Raw genomic sequence first — 16,158 nt, forward strand, 5'->3', positions numbered from 1 at the left:
AATGGGTGGAAGAAAAAGATGCAGCCATTCAAGCATTGATGGCAGAGGTGGACAAGATTCCTGAGATTGGAAGTCCTCCTCGTGCACCTTTAGCCGTGGTGGATTTGCTCACTTGTCCCTTCCACTTGAAACCTCTCACTCGGAAAAAACCACCCGATGAGATTGAAAAACAAGAAGTCTTGTTTTGCCCCGAGATCGATTGTCCCGTGTTCCTCTTTGGGAATCATCTCGATGCTTATGTACAAGCACTGCATTATACACTACCCAGTCATGATGTAATGGAATGTTGGGGCATTTTACAGTGTTACTGCCATTTCACCCCCGTCTTGAAACTGAGTCAATCCGAAGCCAACCCGAATCGCTTGTACTTGAGCTGCAACAACTGGACCAAAGAATTGAAATGTCCTTACTTCCAGTGGTTTGATGAACCCTTCACCAACAAGAATGCTGCTTGGCAAGATGAAATGAGATTTGAATTCAAGCAGTTACCCGTCCCAGCCAATAGAGAAGAAGCGAAACGAAAAGCCCAAGAACACAAGGAAGCTTGCAAAAAGATGGCCTATCATCAGTACTTTACCACCTTGAAAGCAGACATGGAGGAAAAAAGAAACAATCTGATGAAAACAGGAGGCTGGGGCGTCCCGCGCGAAGACGGCGCGCGCGAAGACGGCGGCGGTCCGCGCGAAGACGGTGGCGGTGGTGGACCGCGCAGCGGCTGCTCATTCTTGTATCCGGGACTATCCAACTATGGTCCACCTGTGAAAGTTCATGGAGTCAATTTTTGATGAGACATTGCCCTGGAAAAAGTTACCCCATTTTATTCAAGAACGTATTTATTGGCGACCGATGGTCCACGCACGGAATGAGATGGGATGGAAAGCCTTGCATCAACAATTATGTCCATTAGAGGATCTACTATGTTGGGATTGTGGAAATAGATTGACGAGCATGAAAACATTTGAAAATATTCTTGTACTTAATGGGGACTTTTTGGGTTTGAATCAATTTCGATGTGAACATTGTAACCTGATGGGAAGACGAAAATTATATCGTGTAGCCTCTAGTCACGAAGGCATGTTTCCTCGAACTGATCTTCCTTTTTACAAAATCCATGTGTTTGGATATCTGGTGGAATCTATCTACCGTCCAAGAGCATGCAAGTATCATTATGATAGGTTATTGACCGGTTATCATGTATCTCACGGAATCATTGGAGACAAGACATTGACTCGATATTATGATGAGGACAATGAATATACGCGTCAATATCATATTTTTAGACCCGTCTTTTTATGGAATGAACTTCGAGCTAGTTTTGCTTAATAAAAAATGTATATAGTGAGTTGTTGATTAAAGTTTGTTTTTTAAAAAGAAAAAAAAATGTGGCGTCTTTTGCGTTGGCGTTTAATTCGTTTTCTTTGCACTCGTTTATTCTTAAAATATTCTCGCCAACCTGTTTTGCATAATTGGGGAGATCCGGTGGAAGTCTTTAAAGAGACGCAGGTCATCACTTGGGCTCGATTTGTCACGTATGTGGTCTGGTTAAAACAGTTTTCCCTGGCCAAAGAGTGGTATTTTACCATTGAAGATCAATTTGGGTCTCAATTACCCTCATTGATGGAGTTGGTGGGTTATTGGTTACAATAAGAAAAGATGGAAAAAAACTATTAAAGAAAAGGCTCTTAAGCCATCTGTGTCAGTGTGCTATGTCGTTAGCACGCGCTTACGAGAATCCCCATGAACGAGGGGCTTTGGGTGGGGTAGACTCTTTTGCCAAAGCCCACAAATTGAAAACTCCTCAAGCGCAACACATTCTGCAATCCGTGCTCAGTTATACGTTGCACAAACCCCGACGGAGTCGTTTCCCTACTACTCCCACCCTGGTGTTTGACAGAGACGAACAATGGCAAATGGATTTGGTGGACATGCAAAAACTCAGTCGATGGAATAAGGGCAACAAATATTTGCTGACTGTGATTGATGTGTTGTCCAAGTATGCGTGGGCCATCCCTATCAAATCCAAAAGCAGTAAAGAAATGATACGAGGGTTGGAAGGAATTCGCCGACAAGCCTCACCTCGACAACCACTTCGCGTGCAGACGGATCAAGGCAAAGAATTTTATAATGCTGGGGTGCAAGCTTGGTTCAAGAAACACGACTGGGATCATTTTTCAACGTATGGGGATAGTAAGGCCTCCGTGGTGGAACGATGGCATCGCACGTTAAAACAGCGGATGTATCGCTACTTTACGGCGCACAATACGTTACGGTATGTGGACGTGTTACAACCGTTAATCCACTCGTACAATCAATCCTATCATCGGAGTATTGGCATGGCTCCGCATCAAGTCACGGAAAAAACCGTGCCCGAGGTTTGGGACAGACTCTACGGTAAACGCTTACAACAAAAGACACCACCTCCCAAATGTCGAGTGGGTGATCGCGTACGCCTCAACAAGAAACATCGACCCTTTCAAAAAGGCTATCTACCTGGATGGACAGAAGAAGTGTTTGTGGTCACGCATGTACGTCGACATCCCATCGTGACCTATCGACTCAGTGAATGGGACGGTACGCCTATAAAAGGTACCTTTTACGAACACGATGTGCAAAAGGTGCAAGTGTCGGATGACTCGTTATTTCGGGTCGAAAAAGTCTTGAAACGTAAAGGACGCAACGTGTTAGTGCGTTGGAAAGGCTGGCCGGCCAAGTACGATAGTTGGATTCCAGCCCATGGTGCGAAGAAAACAAACAAGACATCGTACAAAAAGAAGGGCACGGTTTCTGGACTCAATACCAACTGAAGCCAGTTACACGTCACCCCACATGGATGAGGCCGAGATAATGAAGTTCATTAACAAAGAAGCCGCGAAACAAAGACGAGCCAAAGTCAACAGAATGGCTGGGGTCGCCTTTGGTCAACAAGCTCTTCGTTCTTACACGGCAGCCCAAAAGAAACATCGTCGGCGCGCTGGTCGTCATCCACCCATGAAGAAGAAAAAACCCCGCCAACCAAAAACTTGCTTGACCCTGATGGAATTAGCGCAGGCCTTTCCCAACATTGCTCAGCAAGTATGCTTTCATCCAAAACAATCAACCTTCAATTCCTTAGTGGGATGGGTTCCTCGTAGCAAACAGAAAGTGGCTCAGTGGCTATAAAAGGACTTCCACGCACCCTTAGACGAGTATCCTCATCATGAGTAAAATTCAACGTCTCACGCTCATCAGCGATGCAACCGACGAGTTTCCAAAAAATGCCAACAACAGTTTCAAGGTCCGTCTGCCCGAACGTCTCATCTTGCCGGGCGAGGGATGGCATGCCTCGTTGATGTCTCTGACCGTCCCAGATCGAGGGCAGAGCAATGCCGTCATTGCCACGGATCCTCATACCGAAGTCGTCAAATTTAGCGTCACGTACTTGACGCGCCAATGGACAGATACGGGCAACCCATCCACTTCAGGGTATCTACGTTACAGTCTTAAGCCCAAGGAGTATACTGTGGAATTAGAAGATATTATGAGTGCCCAGCTTTCTGTGACCTCTGGCAATGAGTTTTGGCGACGCGTGATGCAAGAAGTGCACAACATGACTATGCAAAAACTCATGTACGAAAAAGATTATGCCGAGACCTATGATGGAGATGACAAACCTATAGTCAGCTTAAAAAAGAATTGGATGCCCATGATGAGCTGGAAAGACAATGCCCTGATTTTGCATGCTGTGCCTGAAGGAGAGTTGTTCAACAACACCAAGACCAGAGCCACGAGCGCCTTTTCCCTGGATCTAGGGGTAGCAGAAACGTTTGGCTTCGTCGAAAAACCCAAAGGTTGGGCAGAACATAAATTGGGCCCCAATCTGCAATTTACCTACCCTACAGTGACGTACGATAGCCGGACCTCGCCAAGCGGTGCCTCCTATCGCACACCGTTCAACTGGAATGGTGAGCATTATATCGGGACGCAACCGACTGATGTGAGCAATGAGGTTATGGATCTCATGTTTGTAGTGAAAAATAAGAGGCTTCATCTGTCTAGGATGGTGGAATGGCAGTTTAACAACCTGAATACCTCCTTTGAAAAAGCAGTGGGGACCCGCAAACGCACGGTCATGGTGTACTCCGACCTGGTGGAATCCTCCATCGTGGGTAGTGGCAAGTTTCCCCTATTGCGGGAAGTGCAATTGTTGAGAACCGGCGAGGGAGAAAGTACGGCGGAACCCCTGCACCATCAATGGATCAAAGTGCGAAGCAACCAATTGGATATCTTGGAAGTGGAGATTGCCAATACTGCTGGACCCCTAACCATTTTACCCCCAGGCAAAACTCTGGTGACGATAGGTCTCAAACAGCTATAAAAACCACCACGCACACCTGCGTGAAGACCATACAAAAACAGAACAGAGATGCGAGGAGGTAGTTTAACGCGCTACCACACACCCGTGGTGACGACCCAAGAAGGAAAAGGATTGGCGGAAGATTTGATCAAACTAGCAGGTCCTCTCATCGTGCAGCAAGCCCAAGCGGGACTCCAAGATATCCAACAAGGACTGAGTTTGGCTGACACCTTGTCGAATCGAGGAGAGCAAATTAAACGCGGCTTGAAACGCAAAGCCCCCGCTCTGGCCTGGACAGTGGGAAAAAACAAAGCCAATCGAACCGCTAAAAATACCTATAAAAGAGCCAGTCAACGCGTAAAGGATATTTTTGGACTGTGAATCATGGTACGCATTGGAGGATTTCTCAAAACGCAAAATCGTATTCGACTTCAGCGGGCCCGAGGCCGGTTCATTTCACCCTATCAAAAGGGAGGGACGATCTTTGGCCAGTACCCGGAATCCGTACAGTGGGCGAGAACTATGGCCCGAGCGATTGCTCGAGCAAAGGCGCGAAAGAAGACCATGAAAGGGGGAACGATCTTTGGTCAGTACCCAGAGTCCGTACAGTGGGCGAGAACTATGGCCCGAGCGAATGCTCGAGCAAAGGCGCGAAAGAAGACCATGGAAGGAGGAACGATTTTTGGCAAGTCCACCCTCATGCGAATGCGTAATCCCATGAGGTTTGCGTCAGCGACCTCAGAGAATGAGATGATAGAACGCTGGGTGAAGCAACGTATGAAAGGAGGAACTATCTTTGGCAAGTCCACGCGAATGCGCTATCCATGGATGATCCCCTCTACCTACCAGGAGGACCCAAATTGGTTGCTCACCATGGCTCGACGCGAAACGCTATAAAAAGGAAACGACGTTGATCGTCTTCACTCTCATAGTGGACTTGGGACTGACAAAAAAAACATGTCGCTCAATTTGTTTGATGTCCCAGATGTGGATTACCGGTACGAAGCCTCCCGGGACGTGACGTTTCAACCTGCCTTAACGGGAATACAACCCATCACGTTTTCCATCCCGGCCTCGGAAGATTATTATGATCTCAACGAACTCCGTTTCCAAGTCAAAGTACGTCTGACTGATCCTGCTACTGGGTATCTAGGATTAAAAGCCGATTTGGCCGCTTCCGATGGTAACAATACCAGAAACACCTACTGCGTCAACAATTTTGCCCACTCTATCTTTCGAGATATTACCATGAGCATGAATGGCGTCCTCATGACTGAACAGAGCAATACCTACCATTACAGAGCCTACCTGGAAACCTTAGTAAATTACAACCGAGAAGAAGGAGCCACCAAGTTAGCCCCTCAAGGCTGGGTGAATCAACTCAATGTGATTGAAGAAATGGGAGCCACAGGTGCCAATTCCGATGTCCCTACTAATGCTGCTTGGAGTGGAAATACAGAATTGCGAGCCTTGACCAGCCGGTTGCTGAGCGAAAATTGGCACACCTTTATCATCCGTCCCCATTTACCACCCCTCAAGACGGGTAAATGTTTGGTGCCCGGTGTGCAGCTGGACTTTGAATTGTTTCTGAACCCCAACTCTGTCTACTTGATGGGTACTCCCAACAAAGGGACCTTGGTTGCCAAGAAATTTCCTGCCATTCATAATGATGACATCAAAGTCACCTTACTAATGCGAAAAGTGACCTTGAACGCGAGTGTCTATGTCAGACTGCAAAAAGAAAGACAACTGCGAAAAGAGATTGTGCGCTACCCAGTGGTTCGAAGTGAAATCCGCACCTTCTCCTTTGATGGAAGAACTACCCAGTGGGAACAAGACAATGTGTTTGTGGGTCGATTTCCCGATCGAGTGATAGTGGGGTTGCTGCATTCCAATGCCTTCAATGGAGACCTACAAAGATACCCCTTTGCCTTTGAAAAGTTTGGGGTCACCCAAGTACGACAGAGTTTGAATGGAGAAGAATATCCTTACAGAACCCTAGAACTAACAGGAGATCAAGCCTATGAAGATCTGCTGGGCTACGATCGCTTTCTACAAGCCATGGGTTCCTACAATGAAGACAAGATTCCCATGCTGTTGCCCAGTGATTGGGGACAGGGGAACAACTGCACGTTGTTCATGTTCAACAATGTGCCAAGCGGCAAAGCCGATGACCCTCAGTATCGCAACCCCCGTCAATCGGGCAATGTGCGACTGGTGATTGATTTCAGGGCCGCTGTCAATCACAACATCACTGTGTTGGTGTGGAGCGAGTATGAAAACGCGTACGAGATTAATCATCTGGGAGGTATAAAGTACAACATCAACGGCTGAACAGGTCTCAGAAGAAGCCAGCCATGGAGTTTGTGGCGCTCAGCGATACTGTGTTGCGGGCCTTGGCATTAGACGATCCTCAATTACGACGCGTGTTTCATGGTGTGTACCCAGCGGATAAGCTACCCCCATCACCTCCCCAAACCGTCCGCGCGGCCTACATTGTCAACACGGATCCAGCGGGTGAACCCGGACAACATTGGTTGGGCATGTGGACAGAACAAAACAAGTGCGAAATCTTTGACAGTTATGGTCTACCCTTGCACGTGTACAAAAATCCAGAGTTGCACCAGTGGTGGAGTCAATGGAAGTACCTAACCCGCAGTGACATTACCCTGCAAGCCATGGATAGTCAGACCTGTGGCCATTATGCATTATTTTTCCTGAAAGCCAGAGCGCAAGGACAGTCCTATAAGGACTTTTTGGCACGTTGGAGTACCGATAATTTAGTGTTGAATGATCATAAAGTAGCCCAAGACTTGAAACGGGTGATTAAACGCGAATTACAAGATGAAGTGGATGCCCGACCAGACGGGCAAAGTAATTTGAGCCGCCAGGCCTTTCTGCTTTGTAATAAAATGTAATAAAAACGTGATTTACTTGTCAAATGTGTGTAGTGTCTTATCATCATAGAAACAAAAAGGCAAGTCCAGCAACAAGAGGTGTCATTTTTTCATCATGATTACACGCGGCGATGTGCAGCGCGTGATCGATGCGTTCATTTTGAAAGAATCTCTTTATTGGTGGTTGCATCCCATCGAACGCGTCCAAACCGTCCGAGGCAATGATGCTTGGGATGGGTATCATTGGACATTATCCCGACAATTGGCTCAAGATAGAGAATGGGCGTCCCTTAAAGCGTACATGGACACCATGGGTGAATCGTATTTAAGGGAATGTATGGAACACCTCATTCAGTCAGCGTCTCCTCGATTATACAGCGAGTATTGGACGGTATGCCGAGAAGAAGAAAAAAAAGAAAACCCTTGAGAATCTCCGAACGATGGCGATTTCCTCAAAACGGGCGCGGGATCATTGGCGTGTTGACCAAAGCGGCCAAAATCGGTTATAAATTGGGACGTGATAAACGGTATAAACGAATGGGAGCCAAAGGTGCCACGGGTCATTACAGACGTCTACCTCGTCCGTGGGAAGGATGATACGACAACCAAGTGGTGTGATCATTGCCGGACCCTCGGGCAGTGGCAAGAGCAACTTGGTGGAACAATGGTTACGATACTTGAACGTGTTTCAAGTCAAACCCAAAACCATGGTGTATGCGTATGACCGATGGCAACCCAGGTTCGAGCGTATGCAAAAAGAGGATGGGATTCGATTTCATCGCGGGTTACCGGACGCTAGTCATTTGACAAAATGGTTTGGTCCCACGCGAGGGGGTGTGTTGGTCTTGGATGATCTAATGGAAGAAGGAGGACAAGACAAACGCGTGTTGGACTTGTTTACCAAAGATTCCCATCATCGCAACATTACCGTGCTGTATTTGACGCAAGATTTATTTCCACCCGGTAAATTCTCCAAGACAATTAATCGCAATGCGCATTACATTGTGACCTTCAAAAACCCACGAGATCAAACGGGCATACGGACCATTTTACTTCAAGCCTTTCCTGACCGTTGGCGTCAAGTCTTGCGACTATTTAATCGTGTCACATCGCGCCCTTTTGGTTATTTGATGTTGGATGTCCATCCTGCCTCGGATGATCGTTACCGTTTGTGGAGTCATTTAACTCTGCGAGAAGGTAAAGCGCAAGTCCATACCTTGCCCGCGGATGTCCCTACCGTTCGAAAACGCACTGCAACGAGAACGCGAACGTCAAAGACGGCAAAGAGAAGGAGGACAACACACTGAATTATCGACCCGCATGAATACCACGACCCTGTCTCCAACAGATGTGAGTTCACTCTTTGCACCACCATTACCCCCTTTACATACCCACTTAACGGACAAAGCACTCGAACGAACCCATTTGCAGCAAGAGAATGAGGATTTCATTATCTCGTACCCGGCCAATGGTATAGATGCAATGAATGTATTTAGTCTACCACCCGTGCACCGTACCTCGACGCCATTCTCTACTTCATGTCTACCACCACACGGTGAACGCGGTTACGGTGGTGACCAAGCACGTGCACGAGCTAGAGGTAGGATATAAAAGACAAAAAAGGCGACGTTCCTGCTTATTCAGACAAAAAAAAAACATGAGCCGTGGCAAACGACGACGACCACAACGACGAACCCACCAGCGAGGAGGAATCATTCCTCTGATTTTAATGGCAGGCAAAGCCATCGCGTCGAGTGCAGTGAGCAGTGGAGCCAAATACGGTGTCAAAAAAGCTTTGGAAAAGCGTAAAAAAAAAAAAAAGAGTTCGTCCACCAAACATGACGTTCGAGGAAGAGCTAGCAATCCGCCGAGCCTTGGGACTATAAAAACAAGACACCTTGTGCAAAAGGTTCATCAGATGTTGTACGATCCATCATGCCACCCAAACGCAGACGACAACGACGAAAGCAACGAGGAGGTATTCTCCCGTTCCTCATTCCCGCTGCCATCGCTCTCGGCAAGGCGGCAGCGCTGGGAGCCGTTAGTGGCGGCGCGAGCTATGGTGCCAAAAAAGCTATCGACGCGGCCACGCGCAAGAAAAAAGTGGGCAAGATCAGTGCAGCTCAATGGGCAGCCAATAAACGAGACGTTCAGCGAATGTTAACTCGAACGGGTTTGCCTGGGTTACATTCTCTACGAATGCTAAAGTAAAAAACTATAAAAGAGACATTGTTAGCTCCCAGAAAACGATGCTGCTATCATGGATTGCAACGTGGAAGAGTGCTACTCATGTTGGCGATGGCTCTCTCGCCTTGCGAGGTCGAGAAACGCACATGGGAGCGTAAAGGTTAGAAGTGATACAGTGCTCAGAAGAAGAAGAAAAGGTTGTAACGATTATTTTTTAGAGTGCGACAAAAATTTTGTAGACCGGTTGTGTCAACGGTGTCGCGACCACATGCAACAATATTATCATGGGGAACTGTGTGGAGCACTTTTTACCATAAATAGACCTTCGGTAGATGACCCAAAGCAACAATCACACCATGGATTGGCGCATGGAACGTCAAGCTCCGTTTCTGAAGAGTGTGTTGCGAGAAGCGGACAATCATAAACGACAACAATTGTTACGGATGGCCAATGCGGATCAGATTAATGCCATCAGTGAATTGGTCATGAACACGATCCGCGGAACCGTGCCCCGTTCTCGACACACCATCACTTTGCTGAAACCCCATGCTCAGAGTTTAAGAGCGATGGCCAAACCGGCTCATTCGGTCAAACGTCGACGCGCTATCATGATGTCTCAAAAAGGAGGGACTCTCTGGTCCGAACTCTACCGATGCTATAAACGTACCATGCGTTAGACATTGTACCTCATTTGCACCATGGAGCAAGAGATGGTGAGCACCTCAGTGGACAATGCTCCGGCTTTTTTACAATTACGAGACAAGTACAAACAAGAGTTGGTGGAAGATACTCGCTTAACTAAAGCGGCAGATTTGGCGGCCAAACAACATATGCTCTTGGCCAGTGATGCCCCCGATGCATGGAAACGACCTCAACTCAAAGCCGTGGGGCGTCAATTACGCCATTGGACCAAAAAAGTACGCCAACCGTTTGGTGCCCCTGTCAGTGGGGTGGGAGGTACGGGCGCCCCCACGACTGAAACGGGTGAGGATGAGTTTGATGTTGGCCCCGTGCAAGCTTGGTTGACGCAATTGGTCAAGGCGAGCCAGGGTATAAAACAAAGTGCCTCTCCTGGAGGACCCTCCAGACCCGCTAGAAAACCACGCGTACCACCCAAACCCATTATCACCCCGAGTGCCAAAAAGAAACTTCGATTCACTCCCGAGGTGAGCACCCAAGAGTTGGCTCAAGAGTTACCCTTTTCAGACACGCACGGTGTAGAGCCTTGGGATACACCCAGTGAACGTGTGGAATCTATCAAGAAAGCGGTCAAGCGCAGCATTCGCAAAAAAGCCACAGACGCAGCCCAAAAGAAAGCTGAAAGTCTGGCCAAGAAAGCCTTGGAGTGGAAAACGTGGAAAACCCCGTGATGAGACGGACCAAGAGACGTCGTGCCGCACCTCAAACCCGGCGGAAACGTCGACGTTCGCAACGTGGGGGCAAGTTATTTGATGTTCAAAAGTTATTGACCAAGACGGGCATAGAGTTTCATTGGCCCGGTTATCAGTATATGGGACCTGGGACCCATTTGGAAAAACGTTTAGCCCGCGGTGACCCAGGCATCAACAGGTTAGACAAGATTGCTAAAGCCCACGACATTGACTATGCTAGAGCCAAAAACTTGAAGGACAAATGGATGGCCGATCGCAAGATGATTGCCAAGATCGATAAACTACCAGGTCGCAAGACTCTGACGGAAAATATTGTCAAAAATATAATGAAAGCTAAACTCAAGTTGGGCATGTAATCATTTTTTTTTGTTATCCTTATCAATAAAAGAGACTGTTATGCCAAACTCTACCCAGTGTGGTGTTGTAGTTTTATTCCTCTGACAAACATAAAAACTTTCTGATACATTGTTTTTTTTTCATACAATCTCGATGTCATGCACAATTCCCTACTGGATTTTCAATCTACCAGTATTGGTCGACTTAAACTCATAAAAAAGGACTTAAGAGCAATGAGTAAAAAAATACTTCACTCAAACAACGAAAAAAGTTGCTGCTGAGACAACGCAGAGGAACAGCATCATGGAAAGTATTGCAAGATGTTTGTCACTGCCTCTACCGATAAAAAGATGTCGCAAATGCAAAGAATATAAAAGAACTATGGCTAATCTGGTTCAAATCATACAAGAACAAAACCAACAACTGCAAAACCTGCAACGTCAACTGGATTTCACAAAGGTACAATACCTCGAACAAAATCAACGATTATCTCGTACTCAAGAAAAATTCCTTTGCCACACCTGTTTAGTCAATTTTAAAAAACCCAACACCGATTGTGAACTTTGTCCTCAGTGTTCTCAAATACTACCAAAATGAAGTCCTCACGATTCCAGCAGAAGAAGAAATGGCGAACTTGATGAACCTATACAACGAAAGCAAGTCGAGTTGCAAATGGCTTCCAATGGATTGGGAGGAAGTGGAACTCTTGCTGGAATTATAAATCATGTCAAGGGCGCAACGTCTCTAGGAAGTCGCACACGTCCCTCTTGTAACCAAGGCTCGAGATTGTATTAAATAAAACCAAGTGATTTTTTATTGACCTCAATACAATGTGTTATTTTCTTGACTTTCGGTCACTGTCGGGGACCTGGGGAGCAGTTGGGGATAAGTCATGTGATCAATTCACGTCAAAAACTTTCTGATGGGATTCTTTCTTGACTTACGGTCGCGCTGTACATACCACTAGTTCATGTTACTTTATGCGCATGCGTTGTTGCAAATTAACGCAAAAGCAGTACCACATGCGTAAGCGTACAACATGCAACACAAATATAAAGACCAAGTCATCCCTCCTAGGTTATAAGACAATGCCCCTAGCGGATGTTACTTTATGCGCATGCGTTGTCGGAAATTGTCACAAAGAGTTACCACAAGGGTGAGCGTACCACATCCACTGCAAATATAAAGGTCAAGTCATCCCTTCTAGGTTATAAGACAATGCTCCTAGCCGATGTTACTCCACGCGCATGCGTTGTTGGAAATCACCCTAAAGGCGTACCACAAGCGTAAGCGTACAACATCCAACACAAATATAAAGGCCAGTTATTCCATTGTGCAATAGAACAGTTGAGGGGTGTTATTTCGTAACTTCCGGTCGCGCGGTCACTTCCGGGAGTGTGGGGAGTCACTTCCGGGGGACTGGGGAAGGGGTTCATTCTTGACTTCCGGTTGCGAGGTCACTTCCGGGGGACTGGGGAGCAGTTACAGAATATTGCGCTCTGATTGGTCGAAAAGGGGTCACGTGACCTAAGTGATGACGTATCGTATGCTAATGAGGTCACGTGACCTCATTCCCCAATACCTCTATTGACTTTCTCGCGCTCTGATTGGTAGTCGCCAAGGTCACGTGACCGTTTGACGTCATAGAGTGTGACGTCATAAATTGTTCTGCCAGTAGCCAATCAGCACTCAGCTGTCATGACGTCACAGCAATCGCATCACTCACTGGGATTTTTCGTGACTCTTACATGAAGTACCATCTCATTTTCAGGACATTTATGACGTCATGAAAATGCTGGATTCTGATTGGCTGAAACCTGTCACGTGACCTAAATACTCGATTCTGATTGGCTCTGGGTTATATTAACCACTATCACTACTTGGGTAGATTATGCTCTGGAAAGTTCTACATTTTCACTGAGCAAATGTGATTTTAGCCGCATGTTTCACACTGAGAGGTCACGACACACATATCGATTTACTGTGGTTATTGTTTCTGGTCGGCAGGATTTGCCCTATGCAAGCGTATTTTCTTTGAGCTCTTTTGAGGCGTGAAGCTTTTTATTACGGCTGAATAAGGTTCCAATTTTCTCCAAAGTGCCTTCTGGATCTGAATAACTAAGCGATTTTCTTTAGTCCGTGAAGGTAATGTTTTTCTGCAATGCTGTATCACGCTGGGCCCAGCTGGTTAGTTTTGTTTGGAGAATGTTAATTACGGATAGTGATTTACAGGTCGTGTGTACTCTTGCAATAAAACGTGTCACTGAGTAGAGCGGAGGTACAAGGCAACTGTAATATCATCACGACTGTGCCATCCTTCTGTGGTCCTAACAGTGTTACCTCTTGCGTCTTTGGCTATGCGTTTTGCGACTACTAGGAAAAAATTGCACAAGCGAAACCTGCTTTACATCGAAGACCAATCTTGAAAGATCTTCACTTCAATTAAAACTCTGTTGCCTTTGCATAGATCTCTGAGATCTTTAAAATTCCCTCCGCAGCTGATGTTTTGATTCTCGAGTTGCCATTGCGTTTCCGGTCTCATTCACTTCCGTCACCGAGTGATGCGCTTCACAGCGAACGAAATCACGTGGTACAAGTTTCCTCCCTTGTCCTTTTTTTACTCGGCACTTCGTGCCTCGGTCGCCCTTCGGGCGACGTTCCGTGCGCCAGGGAGGATATGACTTGCGGTTATTGATTTCCAAAATGGTGAACAACAAAGTCGATCTGGGTCAGATAAGAAGAAGATCCCATTGGGCTAATTAATCGTGCTAACCGACAGGTATAGACATTTTGCAAGGTGAATTGAAAATTCATTTATTCACACGAAACTCCTCTGGACCCTGTGCACTATTCCAAAGCAGAATCGACTTTATACAAGGAAACCCACAAATATTATGCACAGGCTTAAATAGACCTCTTTAGCTTGTAAACATTTTCCCAAAGAAGGGCCCAAGGGAATTTGACCCTTTGTCTCTTCATAAATCATGCGTACATATGCACGTGAATAAGAAGAAGTTTGGCAAGAAACAGTTTTCTAGAGTGTTATAAAATGAAACATACCAGCTTAAGAAGTCTATTGGATTGCTAAGGACTATATGAAGACCCGCTTCTACGCAGCCTGCTTAAAACAGGTTACGTAATAGCGTCCGATTCGACAAGATCGTCCACCGGGTTATGGTACTTTACTGTACCAGAAAACTGAACACTAAGTGTGTATCAATAGAAATGACACGCTATACCTGAGATTTCTGTAAATGGTGGAGTGAACAGGAATCCCACGTTCGTCAATGCCTGTATTTTCGCTGTAAACCCAGATTCCGCCCAGCCTCGTTCCCAGTCGTCCTCGGCGATTTCTGATGTGACGTCACCTGTGAAGCTTGTCGGGAAAATTCGCCCAGGACGCCCTCGCGCTATCGCGCTCGGTTCCAAGCCTCCTCTGTTCACTCGGATAGCGCGAACAGGCCTGGGTACGAGGCTGAAAAAGGTACTGAACTTCGGCCAGGCGCGCGTGATCCTTCTACCGGGACAACTTTTCTTCATCAACTGGGCCTAAGAGATGCCCCAGCTTCGAGTGTGTGTGATCGGAGAAGGGGCTGCAGGACTTGCGGCCGCTAGACATCTCACAAGTGAGCTGGATGTGTTTGATGTGCGTGTGTTCGAGCAAGGCCCTCGTGTCGGCGGAATCCAGCCTCGTACCCAGGCCTGTTCGCGCTATCCGAGTGAACAGAGGAGGCTTGGAACCGAGCGCGATAGCGCGAGGCGTCCTGGGCGAATTTTCCCGACAAGCTTCACAGGTGACGTCACATCAGAAATCGCCGAGGACGACTGGGAACGAGGCTGTACCTTTTTATATTGCCTAAGAAAAAAGCTGACGTTGAAGCTCAGCGACCGAACACGAGAAACAATCGAGAGGGGATTACGGAAAGGGTCTGGGCACTACCAAAGAGACAAAACAAGATGGCAGACATTAGTATACCCATTAGTGGACCAAAGAGATTATTCAGCGGACTTTGGGACGTTAGACATTATCCCGTGACAGTTAGTTCGCTGTAAGCGAACGCGCGAGAACCGCGAACGATAATCAAAGACCGCGCCAAAAATGGTGCAAGTGAAGCAGCGGGGAAGGGGTAGGAAAGGGGTGTTGAAGAAAGACAAGAAAGGAAGGAAACTTCCTTTCTTCCCCTTCCCCTCCCCTCCACATTTATTTTTTGGCTATCGTTTCATTTCTCGCCGGGCCAAAACTGAAAATCCCCTACCTCGGTCTTTCTAAAAACTAAACGGAAAAGCTTGCTACGCAGGCTAATCCGAACCAACCTCCAGCTTTTCTTGCCTTGACAGCGGATCAAACTAGTTTCAGTCTTCCTTCGCATCACAGCTGATCGAGCGTTCCTTTACCAGGGGCTTTTCTCGCGTGCGACGAGGAGCTTTGTCGACCGCAGGCCGACACGTCTTCGGCGGAAGGCCGAAGACGCCGAAACCGGAGACCGCGCATGAAAGGCCTCTGGCACCCAGGGTATTTGTCCTTACTCCCTACTCTTATTCTAGGCTCCTGTTTAGTCTCCCCCTTGACCGACTTGACTCGGCTGGGGTGCTGGGCGAGCCAAAGAGTATGGAGAAAAGTTGACCCGGCTAGGAGACCTAGGAGGCTAGGGTGACCCGTCTAGCCGGGCCAAGTTTTTGTTTCTCATGTAAACGGCCCGCCGGGTTTTGTAAGGAAATATAGGAAAAGTTGGCCCGTCCAGAGTAGCTAGGGAAGGCGGGTGACCTTTCCGCCGGGGTAACTCTCCTCCGTATGAACGGAGCCTTGATTTACAATCAAACACTTTATGTACTTGACTCGGCTGTCAGTCAACCTGCAAATCGTGTCAAAATCAACAACGGATTCAGGAAGAAAATCGCGCTCTGCGAGAGCAACTTCAGCTAATGAAGGGAAATCTAGATAAAACAAAAGAGGAGCGAGATTCCCTACAGATGGTAGTATCATTGCTAAGCAAGGAGCTATACTTTCGCCCTG

General features: G+C 47.1%; 3 protein-coding genes across 3 annotated transcripts in view; 2 read left to right on the forward strand and 1 right to left on the reverse strand.

Moving 5' to 3' along the window:
* Window positions 1–14,460, reverse strand: part of LOC140940024 (uncharacterized) — a 28,137-nt gene extending 13,677 nt beyond the window's left edge. Inside the window, exon 1 of the mRNA XM_073388890.1 lies at window positions 14,384–14,460. The gene's annotated coding sequence lies outside the window, so the exon portion shown is untranslated. The remainder of the gene's footprint in view (window positions 1–14,383) is intronic.
* Window positions 1,707–2,804, forward strand: LOC140932362 (uncharacterized). The gene has a single exon (XM_073381981.1). The coding sequence runs from the start codon at window positions 1,707–1,709 to the stop codon at window positions 2,802–2,804; it is 1,098 nt and encodes a 365-aa protein (XP_073238082.1).
* On the forward strand, window positions 5,291–6,667 carry LOC140932369 (uncharacterized protein F54H12.2-like). Its single transcript, XM_073381989.1, has one exon. It carries the CDS (start codon window positions 5,291–5,293, stop codon window positions 6,665–6,667), a length of 1,377 nt encoding a protein of 458 aa, XP_073238090.1.
* Window positions 14,461–16,158: the final 1,698 nt, after the last annotated feature.

Source organism: Porites lutea, chromosome 1, assembly GCF_958299795.1.
Source record: "Porites lutea chromosome 1, jaPorLute2.1, whole genome shotgun sequence".
Taxonomy (NCBI): domain Eukaryota; kingdom Metazoa; phylum Cnidaria; class Anthozoa; order Scleractinia; family Poritidae; genus Porites; species Porites lutea.